We start from the raw sequence: 22435 nt of genomic DNA on the forward strand, positions 1-22435 counted from the left end.
TGCGCCACCACCGCCCGGCATACAATCATTTTATAATAGCATAGATAAATTAATAGAAATAAAAGACAAATAGCTGAAGAAAGACTAACACTGAAGAAGTAGAACTGAGGTATGAATGGATGAAGAAGGGCTGCTAATTTAAAGAAATATATTTTTAGATTTATTTATTTTAAGTGTATAAGTATTTGCCTGTATGTATGTATATGCATAGCACGTCTGACTAGGACCTGCAAGAAGTCATAAGCATGTGTCAGATCCCCTGGAGTTATGGATAGCTACAAGGTACCATGTAGGTTCTGGAAACAAAAACCAGGTCCTCGGAAAGAGCATCAAGTTTCCTAATCACTGAGCCAACTCTCCAGCCTTGGTGTGACTGGTTTTTATGACTTACAGAACTATTTAAAATTTCACAGCCTATCTATGGATTATGCTAAAAACGTTTAAATAGCTTGCATTTTGGATGAGGGGTTTGGAGCCAGACATGTGCTTCAAGATTAAGTTTCAAATTGCATGTTAGACTGCTTACAAAGTTAACCTGTCTCCATTTAATGGTTCCTGAAAACACAAAATTCCTGAGTCAGAAACAATGGAATTTATTATTAGGGAAAAGCAAGCAGCAAGAATACTTCTGCCACCACCACAAGTCTCACAAAACCAATGTAATGGGTTTGGATGAATGTAAGTGTGCAGCCAGTTATGAGACCACTCTGCAAAGACAGGGTTGGAGAATACATGATTTTTAGAGCAAATGGCAAACAAGCCTTCTCTTTTTCTAAGTGAACAATGAAATCCCACGTCAGAATGTTAGCAGATTCTGCAATCCTTAGACGTTTTACAGGTAAAATTCTGGTGTGGTTCTCACTCTTGGTATGCAAAACAAGAGATGTGGGAAGGACTAGGGGCCCAGTGGATACTGACTAATTCTGCCAGCCCTGATTCAGACTCTGCTAGTCACTAGCTGTATTTGAGGCAAGGCTCTTTACTTTTAAAACAGCTGATTTTCCTTCTATATATAAAAACAATATTACCAGCTAAATCAAGCCAAAAACAATACATGTAAAACACTGAGCATGGTGTCAGGCATACAGTAGGCCCCAAAGCTTTTAATTTTATCTTTTCAAAAGGAAAAAAAAAACAAAACAAAGGCAGCCAAAGGGTGATGCTCTTCAGAAAAGATGGAAGCACATGAGAGCCTGTTAAATATTAAACACTGGCTGGTCTAATAACACACAAGCAGCATTGCTGCTGATACCACAGAAGCTTCCTCCTTTTAAAATGAAATGACAAGAACATTTTATTCAGAGGTATTGCATACAATGCAGTGACCACAATCTCAAATTTTATTTGAGCCAAATAAAGTTTCTATTTCTATAAAATTTAGTTGTGTAAACAAAATGTTTCCCTGCATAATATTTATTTTTGAACACTGACAGATACTAATGGATGTAAACAAAAAAAAGTGACATATATCAACCTCTTAGGATGTTGTTCATTCATTAGAAAATCTATTTAAAATGCTGATATTTTGGAATATAGCATGAGTATAAACAAATGGGACTGTTTTTGAGATTTATGATTTATTCACGTCAACTTCTCACAGGGCTCATCATAGATGCTGTTGTAATAGGTTGGTTAGGTTTATTCTTTTTTAATGATCAGTTTACAAAGAATCCTCCCAGATTTAATTCATAATAACAGTCTCTAATCTCTGTCCTTGTGTTTCTATTCTTGGATCATTTCTTAGTTCTTTTTTTTTGTTGTTTTGTTTTTTTTTGTTTTTTTCTTAGTTCTTTATTCCCTATGAAATCATTAATAATCACATACCAAACCACTCAATTATGTAAAACCCCTAGAGAAATTTCCTATGATTTTGGCTGTCTAATCACATCTTTCTAATTACTGTTAAAAGATTATTTATATGTCTTACTTCACATTTAAGAACTAATAGCATATGCATTGTATCAATTCTTGTGTTATGGTAATATATAAAAGTGAAATGACCCAATTCTTTTTGAGTGACGTTCTTAAAGGTTAAGACCTTGGAATCTAAGCTAGACACACCCTTGCCAAGTTGCAAGTTCTGCCTTGTCCATTTTTGTTACATAATATGAGGCTAGTTGTTTTAACTCTTAAGTTTTCTCACTTAAAGAAGGTGAATATTATTTACCTGTCTTATGAGTTTGTACTACAGAGCAGTGATTATTATCTGCAAAATATCTGGACTCCTTTCTACTGCAAAGTAAGTACCATGAATGTGTTAATATGGTATTACAGAAACTCGTTCAAAGTTTCTTACAATACTGACCAAGAGACATTGTCTCTTTATGTTATCAAATTATAAAATATTGGAAAATATTGTACTATGTATTTGAGCACAAAAATGTTCGCATGCACAAAATTATATACCAATAAAACATAAAAATACTTATTTTGAGTTAAAAAGTTAATACGGAGTCAGAAAACATGCCTAATTTCAAACAGACATTGGGACAGATACCTCTCTATAAGCAATGCTGCTTTAAAAATGGATAATAATTAAATTTTAAAGAAGCCAATGATTTTCAAAGATGAGTCAGCCTTTTGAAAATGACTATTTCTGTAATCCAAGACTTCTTAGGGGGGGGCAGCAGGAAGTGCATATCCTGTTTACGTATCTTGTCTCAGAAAGAGGACTTAGTGTCCTCCTTAAACAAGTAGTCATTCATGTCCAAAACAGAACATGAGTCATTGCCTCTGTACTTAGCTTAACTTTGATGTGGTCAGAACACATCTTTAATTTGCATGTCGTATTTCGATAAACAAATTAAATATTGCAACCAGCTGGCACTTGTTTGACAATCTGGGTTTTGTTTAATCAATAATATTTTACATTAAATAAAAGAAAGCAAAGTCAGAAAAGTAGGTTTTAATAGGATATGTTTTTGCAACAGGTTTTATGGAAACCTTTTTGCATTGCCAAATAATTCCTTTGAACTTTTTTTCCCCCCTGTATTGGCATTATGTAACGGCTCCTGTCTTAAGCCAGAGAAAGAGCCAGGATATAAATTTGACAACACATGCATGGTGAGAGTGTGGAGAGGAATCTGAGAACACTTTTTACTTCCTCACAAAAGGTCAGAGCAGTCTGCAAGTCAGCGCCAGAAATTGGCTGGCGAGAGCCTTGGATATTTGGAAAATGAGTGTGTGTGAATTTCAGAATGTGCATGTGTATTCTCCCCGGAGAAACCCTTTCACAAGGCAGGGAACATCTTGTCCACCGCGCTCTAAAACTGCCTTTTGAAGAGAGTATGTGTAAATACACTCTATGACTTAGCATCACTTAACTAGAAAAGACTAGAAAAGACACAGCTTTTGAATATCAAGCTTCCTGATTATTTTAGCTTGCTAAGGACTCTAACTTAAAAGAATTATCCAATAATCCTTCTGGAACTTTTAACAATCCAGCAGCCCTATTTGTCTAACCATTGATGTCTCCCAGACTCCGCTAATTGGACCTGTGTCAGCAAGATAGTCCCCGGAAACTATATGTCATTACAACTTCATGTCTGTAGTCTATATAAAAATGCTGTTTTCGAGATTATAGCTATATTTGTTAGATTGGTAGTTATTTTTGTTAAACTATAAATAATTCTCATGTATGATTTAATTAATTCATCTTTTGCCCACGCATTAGAATTTTGAGGAAGGGAAAATGAGGGAAACAACAGCCAATCATTAAAATTTAATAAATATTCAGAATTTCCTATGTGTCAAACACTTATCTAAGAGAAGTCCACACAACAACTCATGATACTACACTTCAATTTTCCAGTAGGTATAATTGTCATTATTTTAGAGATGAGAAAGCTATTGTTTAGGGAGGTTAGAGTAATATACCTTAGGTCACAAATCTCACATAAACTGTCCACTTGGCATGCTCACTAGTACAATGGACTTTGATGAAGAAATTAATCCAAGTAGCTGAGTAAAATTTCTCACAAAGAACTTTAAAGAATATTGACTATGCATCAGGACCTCCCTTTTTTTCCTCCCTCCCAGTTTCACATGCTACAAATTTTGGGAAAAAAAATAGAAGATACCTCAGTAATGTAGTTGCAATATATACATACATGTTTCAACATGTATACAATGTGGAATGTGTGTTTATATACATATATGCGTTCGTACACACACACACAAATACATATATTTGTAAGGCTCATATGGAACATACTTGTTTAGTCTCTGGGAGTGCAGGAGGTCTCTTTGCAAGGGCAGGATGCTAGTATAGACCTTTTACATTTCCTTCCTGTGAATAAAAACCAGAATATGGTTTGGTGAGCATAATACTATGCCATGATACTATAGAACCATTTCCTGACTCCTATGGGACCGGAGGGGATGTCTAAGCCAGAGGCAGGAGACACTATTTACTCTGCTAACAAACATTCAAGCTCTTCAGATTTGCTGTGCTCAATGACACTCTGTTCACCAACAAGTCAAGTTGTTCAGGTTTTCTATACTCACGGCCCCTCTAGGCACCGCCACCTTCCCAGAGAGAGCTGTGAAAGTGACCAGAACTGTCATATCGGATTATTTCTCCATACCCCATTTTTCCACATTTAGAACATTACTTTCCTGTATACACTGACCTCTTAACTTTCAGTAATATGATTTTAAATGAAATGCACCTTTTGACATTTGGTAATCTGCAGAATCCACATTTAGTTTTATCTTCTGGGCACCACTTTTGGGAAGCAATGCCTGTCTTCTAGGCATTTCTACTCAACTCTAAGGGGGAAATTAATAAACAAATAAATAAGTAAACACGCAGAACGTTATATTTGCAATGATACTTCAGAATCTTTCCTGCCTCCAAAAAAAACTGATTAATTTATAAATACATAGCCATGCCAGAATGAATAACATTCTGAAACTGAAGAAAATTTCATCTGCACAGCTTTCGTCACTATCAACATAAAAATTGTCGTCTCTGGGCAATAGAATATTCACGTGTCAGTGGGACAGAGTCGACCTTTAACAGAATTCCTTTTATCCTTTCAGATTGACATTAACCCTGTCCTGTCCGATGGATCTCAAGAATTTCCCAATGGATGTACAAACCTGCATCATGCAGCTGGAAAGCTGTGAGTATGAGCGACTGGCATTTGCCTGAGCATTTGTATAAATGCAGGAGATGGACGGGTTAGTGGTAAGACAGGCCATTTATTTTCTACGTTGCCGGGGACATGTTTATTGAATAAACAAAAGTAAAATGGGCACATCATTGAAAGCAGGTGTCTTCTATAATTGCTGAAAGCCTTCCAAGGCCCAGACATTTCCTCCGTGTCCCCTCATAGTTGCCACAAAGCAAAGTATCCCCATGTTTTCAGTAGTGAAAATAATACCTTCAAGTGTTGTAAAGTGCATACAGTCAGAGCTGACGGAAACTAGCATCCTGGATTCGCACCTTATGTTTTCCATTAATCAGTGTTTGGTAGTTTAGCTGAGTGTGCTGTGTGTGTCACATCAGAAAAGGGCTTTTGAATGTATCATACTCGCCAGAGCTTTCAGATTTCCTCCAAATGTCTCGCAAATGGACACATGCATGTCAGCTAACATAAAGCAACATGCCAGGTGCATGTTTTAGGAAATATTTCTATGATAATATGTGATATATAGTAATATATGAATAAAAATATGATATAGTGATTATTATATACATAGTAAAACAGTTTACGGTATTTAATCAAAGGGAACTAGTAGCAAACATATAACTTATTTATATGTATATGTAATATATTTTCAAGAAAACTCTAATTTGAAATCCTTCCTTAAGGAAATTGGAAAATTTATCTGCAGACTTCAGTGTCTGACGGGCATGCATAATTGTAGTGAGGGAGAGTTGTCACTAGATGGCGTAGAAAACTCATGGGGGAAAATGGCACAACCCTCGTATCCCCAGCCAGCACTGTTTTTCTTCAGGACATATAAACATCTATTTCTCTGATAATAACTCTGATCTTTACATTTAAAGTGGTTTATTCTGTAAGTGTCTCTTAAATATTAACCACAGGTATGGATAAAATGCCATAGTAGTTGAAAGGAAAACAAAGCAATCTGAAATTGGGATATTGAGACATTCACTAATACAAGTGGGGCAACGCATAATGAAAAAATACCTAGCAGTACATTCTTTGGAGTCTGTACAACCAGGAAGATCAACCCGAGGGCACTTGGCTGTGTATCTTGCTCAATGTTAGGACATAGAGAAACAATATGCACCCAGATGCGCACACATATACACACACAAACATGCACGTAAATTGGCAAAGCAGGCCACAGGACAAAACGGCTCATTGGTGCCTTGTTTACTGTGTGTTATTCAGAGGTCAGAGACAAACTGTCCAAACTTTAAGGAACAAAGACATTATTTGGTATTTATTGATTGATTTACTGACTTATTTATTGCACGCATGTGTTACGCCCAAATCCGCGAAGTCCCCCAAAAGCCAACAAGGAGACCAAGTTCCATATATAAAAGCAAAACGCCTTTATTTTATGCAAGTTTGCAAACTTGATCTCTCCATATTGGAATAAATGGAGAACCCTGAACTTAGTTAGAATTGGGTTTTTATAGTAGTAAAGGTGAGGGTGAGGGGTTTCTGAGGTTCACGACCCCTGATTGGCTGACATTTGTCAAAGGTGTCCTGGTGAGTGTGTGCTGGCAGGTGATCCTATCTACAATGGTTGGAACATAAGGCATTTCCTTTGGATGGTCTGTTCTTGGGTGGTACTCAGGTAATCTCAGCTTATGGTCCTTCCTGCAACCAGGTATTGCTTCAGGGTAAACTACTGAGTCTCAGGCCTCCATTAAACTTACTGATGGCTGAGTCCTACTCTGGCAGGTGATAATGGTTGGAAGTAAAGAACTTCCTTTAGGTAGTCTGTTTCTATTTAGCTTATCACGGATGGCTCCTACAGCTTGTGTACTCCTGTTCCTGTGCAAACACATATGTCAAGGTGCACATGATGTACATGTGAGTGTGCACATGTGGAGGCCAGAGACCTCGGGTGTCTTCTCCAGTTGTTTCTCTACTTTATTCCTTACTTTAGGGATCCCTGTCTCTGCCTCTCAGCACTATGCTTGAAGGCACACTCAGATTTTTATGAGTGTTTGAGTAATAAAATCAGGTCCTTGCTTTTGCATACCAAGCACTTTAACACTGGAGCCATGTACTGACATCAAATGCTTTACCCCCAAGATTGTTTTACCAGTGATCCAAGATTATGCAATAAGTTTCATAACATTAAGAACAGGAATAGAAAATAGGGACGAAGCAGGACATTGTGGTTCAGGAATGTGATTTTAGGTATTTTGAAGGCTGAGGACTGAGTATCATGAGTTCTAGGCCATCCTGAGCTACTTAGTGAACTCTTTAGGCCTTATGACATCACTTAGTGGTAGACAGAGCATTTGCTAAGCATGTTCAAAAACATCCTAGGTATAAGTCCCCATAATCTCCCCCACAAATAAAAGAAGAAAAATGAAAAGGGGAGACAAAGGAAAGTGAACGGGAAAGGATGTGGATGTAAAGGCTCTAGGTATGTGAGTCAAAGCTAAAACAATCATAGAAGTAGGATTATATCACACACATTAAAATACAACTGGAATACATGAAAAGGAAATATTTATAAGACTTCTAATAAATGCAATATTAGCATATTTGTGGTTTGGGTTATTTCTATCTATAGTCAAAGGGAATTACGACTAAAGCTCCTTTAACAAATGCTGTGAGAATCTTGCACAAAAATGGCGGCTGTCAGAGAACAGACCTGAGAGGAAAAGAATATCCAGGAAGTATATTTTCAAAAAACTAGAAATGACACACATGCCTAAAAGTCTGTATTCATGGTACTAAAATTATAGGCTATAAACAGCACAGGTCTACACAGTATTAGTTTATGGGCCTTCAGGTTATGCATAGCACAGATCTATACCATATTAGTATTAGTTTATAGGCCTTCAGATTCCACTGTATGATCTCTTTTAAAATAATTTGTCAAACATTAAACTGTCCTTTCAAAAGACATTTTTATTGCTATAGTTTTATTTAAAAATTCATTTCTATGAAATGTATTTGTAAATTACTTTGTATTGACATGGAATAACTGACCCGCAAACAAAGATCTATGATGATTTAAGTTCTATTCCTAAATAATTTATATTACAAAGAGATATGCAGCAGTAGCGCTAAGAAAAGGTCCTGTATTTGATTTTAGCTTTTTATTCATATCATGAAAACATTTGTAAATTTGCCTCTCCTATTAGCCAGTTGTCCGACAATGATGACAGCATCCTTAATTATCATTGTAGCAGCAAAACTTTAATTTTGTGCTTCATTTCTAAAGAATAGCACAAACAACATAAGGAAAAGAGATTGATAAATAATATTTACATAAATCTCAACTGGTGACAGAAAAGTAAAATTGAAGAAAGCCAGTGCCCCAAGATCAGTCCTAAAATCATACATATATGATAAAAGTAACATTATATTGATTCAACAGGTTGTATCTAGTAATACACACACACACACACACACATACACACACACACAAATGCACAAATGCATGTGACAACAATTAATGAAAAAAGATGCCAGGAATTTGAGATGCAAATGGGGGGCTTGGAAGGGAAGAGAGAAATACTGCACCTGAATCACAGCCTCAAAAATAAACAATGACACAGGCAAAAGAATAAGGAAATACAGTTTTTCTCAAGCATTGCCCTTAATCACTAAAATATATTTGTGAAAAGGTGGACAGGGCTCGAGGATCAATTTAGAGAAAATAGAAAATCTTTGAAATATACTTTAATAGGATTTGGAGATAGAAATGTCTAAAAATAGACTATGCTTTTGTGCAGGTTTGGGATAGAGCTTCTCAATGTGGAAGGGTTTATTATTGACATTTTCACATTGATTTTATAGTCAGGTCTGATATACAGATTGCTTATTCTGGATAGTATGTTACTTAGTTATAAAAATAATAGAGCTTGTGAGGTATTTTTTGCAATTGTGTCCTAGTAATTTCTACCGCTATCCAAAAGTTCTCATAATTTAAGAGTTTGGATTAGGTTCAGGGTAGCGTTGTACTTTTTGTTTGCTTTCTCAGATACAGATGGTTCTTGTTTCCAGACTATTTGTTATGTAATCTCTGTAGATGTAGTATGAGTGAAGAAGAAAAAAGCTCTCTCAAGAGAAAAGTATTGGTGGGTGAATGGATTACTGCTAAAAAATAAATTCCAATTTGAACTTTAATGATCCCACCCCTCACAATAACCATGACTCTTACCTCCTCTTTACTTCATATCTTTCTAAATTGGAGTTTCCTATTACCAGATCTTTAAAACATATGACAATAAAAATGAGATGCAGTCACCATCTTATAAAGTGATTATGTCACAAATAGTATTATGATTTTATACCTTTTAAATATATTACCTCCTTTAATCCTAACCACAACTTAATCAAATAAGTTTATTTCCATCTTAAAGATAAGCCAACAATGCCTAAAGATATTGTCTTTCCCAATGGCATAGAACAATGAAATAAACAGAGCAATTTATGATTTAGTAACTGTCAAAGACATGCAAACATCAGCAACATTTAGGTCTATCTGGAGAGTTCTATTTGTAAATCATCACTATGACAGCCATACGTTTTCTCCACAAGCTAACGATACCCAATACTTGCAAGAAAAAGTTGGCTTATGTTTTTTTTTTTCTATTTCCTCTCTTCCTGACTATTTTACCGAGCATTAAAATTGGCTTCAACCTCAAAGTAGGCGCTCCCTGCCAGGTGCATAGTCAGTAATTTGTCCTATGAACATCAGCCAGCAGCAAACCACTTTTGAGTAGGACTACAATTCAACCAATAAAATACCACAAACAAGTTCTATATCTCCCATCCTATATCTGTCCGTGTTGCTTACTTGAATAAATACCAAATCACTACTCTTTACTTTAGTTAAATATTGTGTTGTTGGGCTAGCCCCTTATCCAGAAGTGACTAATCATCCAGCAATACGAACCACACACCATTAAGCATTTCCCAAAGAAAAAGCCTTAGAAAACTTGGCAACAGTATACTACAGATAGATCTAATTTGTTATTCTTGAGAAAAAATGTCATTTTGACCAGCTGAAGGCCTCTTATACCATCATCAATGGCTGTTGATCAAATCATCTTGAAATCCTAAGAATCGTATAGCACAACAAATTCTATCTAAAAAATTGACGCTATAGTCAATTGGTGATCCAGGAGAGTTGATAGTAAGACTATGGAGTCATGTTAATATATCATGGCTTTACTCTTATGGTTCCCAACTAGGCTCCTCTAGGTTACCACTTCTTTTTGCCTTCCCATCTGCAATTTCTTTTGGTGTTGGGGTTCGGTACCTAGCTCTGCTGTCACTGATTCAGCAACCGTGTGTTGAGAGACATAGACATACTAATCTCGGTGCAGTTATTTTTCACCAGTTATTTCTCACTTTTCTCAGATGCAACACAATGCCTTCTCTCTGACCTGTAAGACATTCCTATTTCTCAGAATAGCTTGTTTCCTCAGAGCCAGAGAAAAAAAGGCTTGACCGCACATGTGTACTGCTACAAGGTCACTTCTGCCCTTTCTTTTTCTGTATTTACTTCTCTGCTCCCCACCCACCTGCTACACTGCACAATATGTTATCTGAAATGTTTGCATTTTTCCTGCCTCCTCCATCTACACCCTTTTCACAAGTGTTAGGAGACAGTCTTTCTTGCTCAGCAACATTTGTCACTGTAATCTCCATGAAGTTGGGATAACGGCCTCTCTTACAGTCATTAATAAGGAGATATCTTGCACAGGACAGCAGAGTAGAGTCCAATTGAGATCATATTTAACTCAAAGATTCCTTAAAATAAGAACACCAAGCTACAAACTGTTTCACTTCCCTCCTTATTCATGTTACCTAGGAAACTGGGCAAATGTGAACCTGTGCTATTTTCCTGGTGCTCCTTGCAATCCCCTCATGCTGCACCAAGGTCTTCTCCGGAAATGCCTTCCTCCATTCTCCACCCTTAGCAAATTTCCCTTTTTCTTTTGATGATTTTAGTATTTTTCTTTATAAATATGTGCTTTATGTATCTACTGGGGTTAGGTTCCCCAAGATCGGTTGATTTCTGCATTGTATCCAGTTGGGATTTTTTCTAATGATCTCCATTTTCTGTAAAGAGAGGCTTTGATGAGTGTTGGTAGCTACGCTATCCAGAAAAGGTGGCTTGTGAAATACAAAATGTTTTTAATTGAAGTAAAGCTTATGCTTTGATTCATATTGTTGTGGTAAAATAGAATATTGCATACTGGGTAATTTTAAGTAGACAGAAACATATTGTCTCCAAGCCCAAAGTCACGACATCAATATTCAGCATGGTCTTCTTGCTGTGTCTTCCCATGGTACAAAACCAAAAGGCTCAAGAGACATCAGCAGGTTGAATGTCCTTCTTAGAGCAGTAGTAATACCACCTACGAGGATAGAGATTTCAGTTTATTTTTGAAATGCTTATCTCTCAATATTGCTGTAATGTCAAGTGGCTTTATGCATGAGTTTTCGAGCTGGGAATTTTCAAGTAAAAAATCATACAGAAACAGAGTCAATGAGATGACTCATTCAGAAGATAAAGTGCCAGCTTGATGACCAAAGGTCAATATCAGCCACCCATGCAGAGATAGAGAAATAAAACTAATTCCACAAAATTTACATCTGTAATTTACATCTTTTTCTGTGATTCTTGTGTTTGCTATTTATTCCATCTTTAGTCAATGCTCCAGATAACTTCAGTTCTCCCATCCCTACTCAAAACAAACAGCCTTATGCGAGCCTCCTCTTTCAAAGCCTGGGTAACAACCTCCCTAGAGATGACTCCACAATACAATCACAAATACCCCTTAAGCCAAGTACTCCACTGGCATCTGCTAGAGGAACTCGGGAAGAAAACTATATGCCCACAAGTCTTCTGTTAAGAATTACATGACTTTTCTAAATTCATTAATTTTTCAGAGGCTGTGTGTCTCTTTTGTAACATAAGTGAGCTACATTGAATGCTGCAGAGGTCACCTCCAATCTTGGGCTCCATGAAATATTTACATACACATACAAGATTATGAAACTGATAGTTACAACTTAAGGACAGAATCTGGAAATAGTTGAATATTCACATTATGGATCAAGAATAAAATAAACACAAACTAGTAAACAAACACACTATGAATTGTCTGTAATGATAAGAGGAAACCAGAAAAGCAAAAGAAAATGAAAATGAGTAGAAAATATAGTAAATTTTGGAGGCAATGGTCTACTTTTTAAAGGCACACAAAAGTATGAAATAAAGAGTGACGTGTTTATTAAGTTGATGAGGTCCATTTTAAGAAGCATTTGAGTATCCACTGAGGTTCTCACACGGGAGCTGTAAAAACTGATGACAAAGGCTTTGGCCACTTGCTATCTCGTTGTCCCTTTGGGCAACAATGTTGTAAGAGTCCCATTAGTAGGTTAACCAAAGTCATCTTCACATTCCAGAGGATTTCAGGGCCTCTGAAGTATTTAAGGAATGACTGGTCAATTTTATGTACTTCTAATAGTCCCAAATGTCCTAGTCTTCAAAATATATCCAACTCAAAACACTTAGTCCTTAGCAATGAGAGTGTCTCGGGCTTGGTAAAGCATGAGAAAAAAATGCAGGGCAGAGATGATAAAAAATACAATAAGAATAAACACCCCACAATTGTTAGACCTTAACAGGTATAAAGGTGTTCCATGCCATTTTAGGATGATCAGAACTCTGAACAAAATACAGATTTTACATAAAAATTATGTTTAAGTCCACAGATACTTTCTACAATATGTCTTTATATATAAATATAATGAAAAAAACTATCTGTAGATGATACAATATTATGTATATTATATATGTGTATATATACAGTAATTGTTCTTAATTCAGAGTCTCATAATTTTCTCTCACATAGTCATTTTGAACTCAAGAATTTTATATGAGAATAAGCTGGATACAAGAAAAAATAAAATCTTCCCTCAATGTGGTTAACATGCTCATTTATATTTAAACTCCATCTTTAATGTAACTAAAATTTCTGTTTCTATCCTTTTCATGAAATGTGACCATAATGTATCCCCTGATATAAAATCTTTATACCCAAAATATGATTTTTGTATTTACCTGTTATAAATCATCATATAATTAGCAATTAGTGGGTGATAACTCTCTCTCTCTCTCTCTCTCTCTCTCTCTCTCTCTCTCCCTCTCTCTCTCTTTCTCTCTCTCTCTCTTTCACACACACACACACACACACACACACACACAGCACAAATATCACATAGATTTACACAATCATAAAATTGGATAGGTAATTAACAGTTTTATTAACTCTTTGGCATGTGTTAACTCTCTAAAATAATGCTGGCATAATTTAAAATATTGTTTTCAACTTCTTCAATTGCATTTGTAATAATCAGTTAAGATTTGATTTAACAGCTAATCCTTCCTGTGACTATTTTCAGTTAAATTTCAGTAAAACACCCAGGAGTATTTTACTGCCTCAGTAATCCTCACAGTAACATAGCAAAGACTCCTATAAACCTGTATTTTTTTTTCAGCCACAGCATATTTTGGCATGTAACTTAATTATTTGGGCTACAATATAATTATGCTTCTAATTACTTGAATATTGTGTGGCACAATAGTTATTTTTTACTTTTGTAATAACTGATAGTATATGCCTCAGGTTGAAGTCATCACCTATGTTTTGCCTCTGGCAATAATCTTTGTTGGTTAGAGTTTTAATAAGAATGGGAAAGTATTCATTGTAAGTGCTATTAAATCTGAAGGTTTTTTTTAATGTGGCAAATTACAGAACACTAAATGATTTCCACTAACATCTAGATTTTATTGCACTATGTAGTGAATGTCAGTTTTGGTGTCTGGAATCTGTCCAGTACCAGGCTGATTGTCTCTCTTTAGACTTCTCTGAATATATTATAAAGTTAGACATTTTATAATGCTCTACTTTGGACAGTAATTTTATTAAACTTTTATAATTCTATTTTATATTTTCTAATCTATTCAATCATTTTAAAATTGAATTGTATAGGACTGTGAATACTATTTCAAGACTCTCTTTAAACAATTCCTCAATGAAGAAGCTGGTTATTCTTTTTTTAGCATCAAAAATAAAAAACATTCTTCTTTTGAACTATTTTGGTTATGATTTTCAGAAGTGAATAGTGACATAATGAAATATCAAACATAAGAAATCTCAAAAAGATAAGTCTTTTCTAGTCTTGGCTACAAACATTTTGAAGGTCTAGGCACTGACACACTCATTAGGTTCACGGGGGATCTCTCTGATGTGCTCTGAGGCCTACGAGACAAAGGTTTTCATCAATTTGAATGGTTCTGAAGCTCTGATCTTCTGGAGTCACATTGTACTCTTTTCCTACCACAGTGAAGTTTCCTCCAAAGAAGTAGGCAAACAGTGTCCTTCTGTAACCTGCCCTACTGCAAAAACCCAACTAACCACACCACCTTTTTCTCATTAAAATGATTTAGCTCTTGGCCAGGCTCTTTTCCAATTTTAATTGAGATCTCCCACAAAAACTTTTAACACTGTATGTTGAATGTATATCAATCTTACAAAATCTTGAGAAATGTGAACGAAATGATTAGTCTAGTTGGCATCTAAGAAGACTAAAACTCTATAATTCCACCTATCCCAAACAGAAAGGAGAAAGCTAAAGTAATTTTAAATTACTTGTTCAAAGTACTTGTTAAGATAAGTTAGACCAGAGGGCTTCAGAGAAAGTAAAAGATACTCAATTTAGCAAACTTACAAATTTAAATAAAACCACATGTGACACTATGAGTTATGGAAAAGGATTTCAAATCAAATGCACAAATAATAAAAAAAAAATTTAGTTAAATGCGTTTTGACATAGCAGTTGTTCCTTGTCAAGTCAATAAAAGTGACTTGAGTAATATTTCTCCCAGCAAAAATCAGCCTGTGCCAAGACTGGGTATTTTCTTCCCTTTGTTTTTTTGAAATTCAGATGTTGATTAAGAATACAAGAATTTGCAAACTAGGTCAAACTTTCCTCTCTCTTTCTTTGAGACAGCTAGACCAAATGCTTTTCTGAATTACTTTAAATATTAAATGTGAATTTACAATTCATCAATTAAACTCCAAGCTCCAATTGAAATTAAATATATGCTTAGCCAGAGTCTCCATGGGAATAAGCATATTCCTATTTTGTAAATGTTTGTGATACCACAAAACTTTATTTCATTTTCATAGCACAGTGATTCAAATGCACACATAATTGAATCTACAATGTTGTAAATACATTGTTATGTGGATGATAATTATATGAAAATATTATTGTTTTAACCCAGAATATTATTATTATTGTTGTTGTTTTTATTGTTATTTATCATTTTGTCTCTGTGTGTGAATGCATGAGTATGCATTCAGGTGCATGAATGCAATGACACAATTCTGGAGGTCAGTGACAACTTTTGAATAATCTATTCCTTGCTTTTACCTTGGGTTCCAGGGATTGAAATCAGATCTTCAGGGAATGGCAATTACCTCTACTCACTCTTCTGTCTGAACCTAGATTGTTTTCTTATTTTCTAGGAATATAGAAAATTCCTTCCTTATCATTTATTACAAATTTCCCATGGTGATTTAAGGAGTAACTTTTACCTTAAGTCTCCTTTCATAGTTCTGATTCTGAGTTCTATTTTCTGTAGCACTTCTCTATTTAGTCATTCCTAAATCACTGAAAGACTACAGCCTTATTCATCAAGATTTTCATTTCCTGGCAGGTCTACACTGTTCTCCCAACTGAAGCTATGATGCATGTTTCTGTACTTCAGGTTAACTACCAGTTGGAGAACACAATAAAATTTTCATTTAATTGCGTTGAAATTATAGGTCAATTTTGGTAGTAAGACCAAAACATTTCACTGTATGTTTCTGTCTTTTGATCGTTATTCCAATTTTATGTTTCTTCATAAGCATGTGTTCGTGTCAACTCAAAATAACATGGTGATATTTAAAATCTTCACTTACTCAAGATACTACACTGGAAATATTTTTGTTTTATTTCTTTAGAAATGAGAAGTGGTGCAGAGTCTATGGCAGTTAAAGCAATGGGGAAAAGGCCATAAATATGATGAAAGTGAATTCCTGGTAATAATATTGGAAAATAGAAATTTTTCTAGTGTCTATTGAGAAGTGTTCAGAAGTGAATAATATGGAAAAATGTCATCTGGGATTGTCTAGAGACCTCCAGAAGCTGTATGATGGTCAGGGGAATCAGAGGGAAGTTTGATGAGGTGGAAGTATTTGTGTAAGGTTTCTCTTCAGGTTTCCTAAGAGTGATTCTGAGATCTCCCAGCAAGGTGACCTGAATCAGCACAGGCAACCTACCTATGTTGATGTGTCATGTTGAGTTAGATAAGTAAATAGATGAAAAATATATAGGTAGATTATTTTTGAGTGGAAAAGCAGATTAAACAGAGAGACAAGCTAACCAACACTTTTTTTTTAATTTTAGTTTTGATTTATTACTATTGTGTTCCTTGGAAATAGTCTAGACTCTAGATGGTCCCATAGAGTCCCATAAACTCCAAGCTAGTAATTTCAATTCTTAAGTCATCCACCAAGGGGCTTAAAATAAAGAGCTTCCATATCCTGTTATTTGGAATTTGTAAAAATTATCTTAAAACAATGACTGAAGGTTAATTCAGTGTGGATAAGGGCTCCCTAGAGATTATGGCTGAAATGGTCTTTCAGTTGGTATGGCAGCAGATGAGAATGACAAAGCACAATATTGCCAATAGAAATGACCATGAATTTTACCCATCTCAGATGTTATTGGAATTGAGGTCCCCATCATAGAAGGAAGATCACGTATCCTATAGCAAGATTAGAAAAAAAAAAGAGCCACAACAGATGTAACCAAGAAGCTTATTGCTCTCCACATCTGCAAAAGAATTTAATCCTTTTCTTCTTAGAAGAAGACCTTATCATCCAAATGTAGATTACATTTTAAAAGTAAAAGAAGGACAAAGGAAAATTTAGGATGTTATTCTCATTTAATATTATTAACTAAAATGTTCCATAATAATGGGTAAATAAAATAGCTCTAATCCCATTTTAAAATCCAAATTTCCAAAGTTAAAATTAGATCACTATCATTTAGTAATTTAGATTCGAAGTTGTAAGATATTTTAATAAATTTGAACTTGTGGTCACTGTCTATTGATCCTGCTGAATAAACTATTTTTTTAATTAAAGAAAATAGCATCTTCTTCACTTTGAAAAGTAAAAGAAATCCTAAAAGATTGAAAAGCCTTCCTTTAATGCTTTGTGATGTGGATTTTCCCTCTGTATGCTGTCATTACCATTAATGAATAAAGAAACTGCTATGGACCTATAGCAGGGCAGAACTTAGGTAGACAGGAAAATCTAAACTGAATGCTGGGAGAAAGAAAGGCAGACTCAGAGAGAAGCCATGGAGCTACTGCCAGAGTCACACATGCTGAAACTTTGCTGGTAAGCCACTGCCACATGGTGACACACAGATTAATGGAGATGGGTTTAATTAATATGTAAGAGTTAGCCAATAAGAAGCTAGAGCTAATGGGACAAGTAGTGATTTAAATAATATGGTTTCTGTGTGATTATTTAGGGTCTAAGCTAGCTGGGCAGCTGGAAAGAACAAGCAGCCTCCTCCAACAGCTATAGATTTTTCCCCCTTTTATTGACATCTGTCCCAGAAGGAAGCTTCTCTGAAGATGCTGGAGCAAGACACTAGTCTATGAGTATAACAGAATGTTTTATCAGAGTTTTATTTTCTTTTCTGTGTTCTTTGTATTTGATTTTACACTAGTCCCTGGGCTATCTAATCTCAGGCTCTTGATTTTTCAAGCAGTTTTGCAAAAAATAATTTCTCCAAACATCTAATATTGGCTTGAAATTTCAGAATATGTTATTCACTGAAACTATCACCAGTTTCTTTCTCATGGTGTACCCATATGGTGTATATTTTTAAAAGTAGACAGTCAAGTACCTAGGAAATATTATTAGTAGAGCATTTTACTTTTCAAGTAAAAAATGATGCACAACTACACAAAATAAGAAAAATAGAACCTAGCTCAGTTTGTCTTTAAGTCAACTAGTGCTGTTCCTTGAAAGAAACCTTATGTTACAGTATGTAGTTGAGTGTTGTATGGATACAGGCTTGCCACTTTGCCACAGTGATTACACAAATATTTACATAAGGATCAGACTGTAGTAGGTTAGTACTTGTTACAAATCCAAAGATCAAGAACACTTTTGTAAATACCATAAGGTATTTACTACTTCATCAAACACGGGCATAGGTAAATTAAAATGACATTCTTTACCAAGGGAAATGGTACTTAGAAACACAGACACTTCCAGCAGAAACTGGTGCTACTGCCTGTATTTTGTAAAAGCATTACACACCACTGTTTCAATATGGGGAAAATATTAGAACAATGAAGACTACAAATATTATGTCATTGTGACCATGAAAGTCTTTGGGCCTTGTGAATTTTATGACAGGGTCTGACAGGTGTCATGTTTATAAAGCACTATTTTGTGAAGTCACTTCATTTCTCAAAAGATACTAACTCGTAATTTTACTTACAGGTATTTTTAAAAAGTCAACTTTTCAACTCAGAATTTAACCCAAATCAAACATGTATAGATTTGTCCATTTCAAATGCTTCTTTACATGAACTAGATCTAAATGAAAACTGTTATTTACTAGTGTCAACTATAAACCATGGGTATTTTCAGTTTATTTCAAATAAATTTTGCTTTTACTTTATCCTGAGGTTCTTTTTCTTTTGTATTCTTCATTTGGAGTCATTGGCTATTTACAAGGTTCAACTCAAATGAAGGAGAATGAACTATGCAGATACTCAATAAATATTGTTAAAAAGCAAGATTTGAGACATCCATCTGCAGACTGCACCATAATCATCAAATGAAATTATTGGTCAAGTTGGGGTTAATACCTTTGTTCCATATGTAAATTATTTTTTCATTGTGATATTATGCAATACAAAAAATTAGATGTATCACCTTGCTCTCATTACCCAATCTGCTTTTCTTAATAGCCTTAAGCTTCTATAAATATGTGTGAGTCAAAAGAATAAAATATTAAAACAGTGAACTTTGAAGAAAATTTATTTAAGTATTTGAAGGTGTACTGAGGCCATAATGCCATTAAGTTTCCTTTGCTGCCCATTGAGTTACTCAGAATAAAGGAAATGCTAGTTAAACATGTGATCATCTCATTATTTACCTTTGACTTTCAAGCTTAAACCTCCTGTGAGTTATAAATACAATAATATGGCTATAAAATGTGCATTCATTGACCACTTCATGTGAATAGTTCTTCACCACAATAACAAGTTATATGTGCTTATATAAACTGGATGAGAGAAAATTTAGAGCTTGGCTACTATGGAATTTCAGACTGCTAGGTTCTGTTTCCAGAAGATTTTACAAAGCCTTTATTATGTCAAAACTGAAAGAGGTTTTTCTTATACTTTCATTCATCTGTCTAAAGTGGTGCAAAAAAAATCTCAAATATTTTGTTTTCTGTGATTCTTTATATGGCTTATAAAACATATGCCTCATCTGGCAGCAGATAAAATTATTGCTTATCTTTCTGTTTTTAGATCATCATTTAGAAATATGCATCTGTGCTGTCTTTAGCGAGAGTGTGATCTATAATGCGCATATTAAAGGATTTATGAATAAGGGCAAATTATTCTGTCATTACCAATCCAATCATTATTAATTTCATGTCTCACTGACAGATATTCTAGGATAAATAAACCAATCATTAAGTCTAGAGCAGTGGTTCTCAACCTGTGGGTTGTGAAACTTCTGAGGTTGCATATCAGGTACCCTGCATTTCATTTATGCATTACAATTCATAACAGCATGATTCAGTTGCAAAATTACAGTTATAAAGTAGCAATGAAATAATTTTATGGTTGAGATCATTACAACATGAGGAACCATAATAAAGGGCTGTAGAATTAGGAAGATTGAAAACCACTGGTCTAGAGAATGATCTTGTAGTTACATATCTATTTTTGAACCAAAACTCAGACATGGTGGCCTTAAATCTGGATGGCCTTGCAGACACTACCAAATATTTCTAGCTCCATAATGAACTGAAATATGGAATACCGATGGTGCCGGTGACAACTTGTTAGCTAAATCCTAGACCATCTATGGATATTTGGTCACAGACACTGTTGTCACTACCGTCTCCTCTACCCATATTCCTCTACTAAGCATGTCCAGTTGCCTCAACAATTGGACCAGATTCCATTCTGTCTGGAAGATTCTGAAAGAGAGGAACTAATGGTGAGCTCCTCTCTTATCCATCCTTTAACCCATCCACAAAAGCTGTGCCAAATCACTGCATGAAAGTTGCTACAAACTCCTCTGTACACAGTTCCATAAAAAGGAATAATTTACCAGTTTAACCAATTGACTTAATTCAGGGGCCACATCATGTTTCCTTTCTTTTTCTAAGTCTGTGGAATTTTCTGGTCCCAACAATTATAGTCCTGTTGTCATTCACTTAAACTCCTCCACCACTATAACTCAGAAGCATAGATTTCCATAATTTTCCATTCAACTGGGAAATTCTGCTTATATTAAGCCCCTCCAAAGAGAAATCTGATATTTTATCATAATAAAGACTTATGACTTATTGAAAAACTCATTTGTAAGTCTATGCTGAACTCATAACCACCATGTTAAACTACTCCATGCATATTTTTTATAGAACAAGCTTTCATTTTCAGATCATTTTGTCCATCTTGGGACTGGGGACCCAGAAGCAGATTATATAAGCTGAGATGATTAAAGCAAGCAAGGTATCAGGCATGAATACTTTCCCCAGAGATATTTAAGCTTTAATTCATTTTCTAACCAGGGACTATATGGTTTTATTTAGTAGTCCTGGAAATTAAGGTAGTGGAATAATGTCAAAAATTGCTCAATTAACCCAAGAGCTTTCCATTCTTATGAATGAATCAATACTACCTTTCATGTAGTGCATGCTCTTCCAAGTCTACCTCATTCTCTTACTTTACTGATGAAAGATTTTTGTGAAATGGAATCAGGAGATGCACTATTCAGTAGGTAGCCTCTAGGTCTAAATGATCTTCTCATTCCATGTGATGACTATACAGAAAAGTTCTTATTGCTTCTATTTTAATATCTTCCTTTGATATAAACATTTCTATAACATTTTTCTCTAGTTGGGTACACAATGAATGATCTCATTTTTGAATGGCAAGATGAGGCACCAGTACAAGTGGCTGAAGGACTCACTTTGCCTCAATTCCTGTTGAAAGAAGAAAAAGATTTGCGATACTGCACTAAACACTACAATACAGGTAGGGAGAGAATATTTTTCTCTATGATTGTGATTTGTGATCTTACAATATACAGATTATTAAAATTGTAATGTCATGTTGATTTTAACAGTCTTAGCTCATAGAGTATAAAATGGGCAATTTCAAAATGTATGAATGCCTTCACTTACTTATTCTTGTCTTATTTGATTTGTATGAGACCAAAGATATGCTTGGTGCTTAGTTACACTTGAAAATTTTTTATGGAACAACACATTTGTGGGTTATGTGTTGCTTATAAACATATTTCCTTATTTATATGGAAAAATATTAAACTATTTTGGAAGTAAACCCTGCATATGTTAACAGAGGGACTTTCTTTAAATAATGACATCATTTTCCATATTTTCTTGCATTATAAAACATATTTTTTCTATTTATTTTAATATTGTTATGAATTTGTATTATCAGTTACTTTTTGGACTGATAGAGGAACCTTATGTCTTGAGTAGATATCATTTTTAACAATTAACACCAAGGATTAAGAAACTCAATGTGTTATTTGTGCCCTTATGAAATCTATGCCCTTCTCCTAACTGTTGTGGGCTATTCCCATAAGCCTACCCCAACTACAAATGCCATTAAACTACCCACAAGTCAAGCTTGCCCCCGATGAGATGCATATATGGTTGGATGCTATTATGCTAACATCAGCTGTAACTCTTACCATATCATTATAGTAAAGTATGATTCATTGTGACCTCAACATTTTCCATAATTGTGAGCTTTGTTTTCTTCCTATAAAGTCCCCAACCTTCCTTATTTCCTTAACTGACTTACAATATCTAATTTTCAATTACTCTTTTCGACTCATGGATGACTTATGAGCAAGTTCAAGTATAACATCTAAGCATAAACT

The 22435-nt window shown here is 34.9% G+C and overlaps 1 protein-coding gene across 2 annotated transcripts in view; it reads left to right on the forward strand.

Moving 5' to 3' along the window:
• Glra3 (glycine receptor alpha 3) overlaps positions 1–22435 on the forward strand; it is a 132878-nt gene that overhangs the window by 79554 nt on the left and 30889 nt on the right. For both annotated transcript variants that reach the window (XM_005368078.3, XM_005368079.3), the window contains exons 5-6: positions 5044–5126; positions 21421–21558. In XM_005368078.3, coding sequence (XP_005368135.1) covers positions 5044–5126; positions 21421–21558 — 221 coding nt within the window. The remainder of the gene's footprint in view (positions 1–5043; positions 5127–21420; positions 21559–22435) is intronic.

This window comes from Microtus ochrogaster, unplaced genomic scaffold, assembly GCF_000317375.1.
Source record: "Microtus ochrogaster isolate Prairie Vole_2 unplaced genomic scaffold, MicOch1.0 UNK28, whole genome shotgun sequence".
In the NCBI taxonomy this organism is placed as follows: Eukaryota; Metazoa; Chordata; class Mammalia; order Rodentia; family Cricetidae; genus Microtus; species Microtus ochrogaster.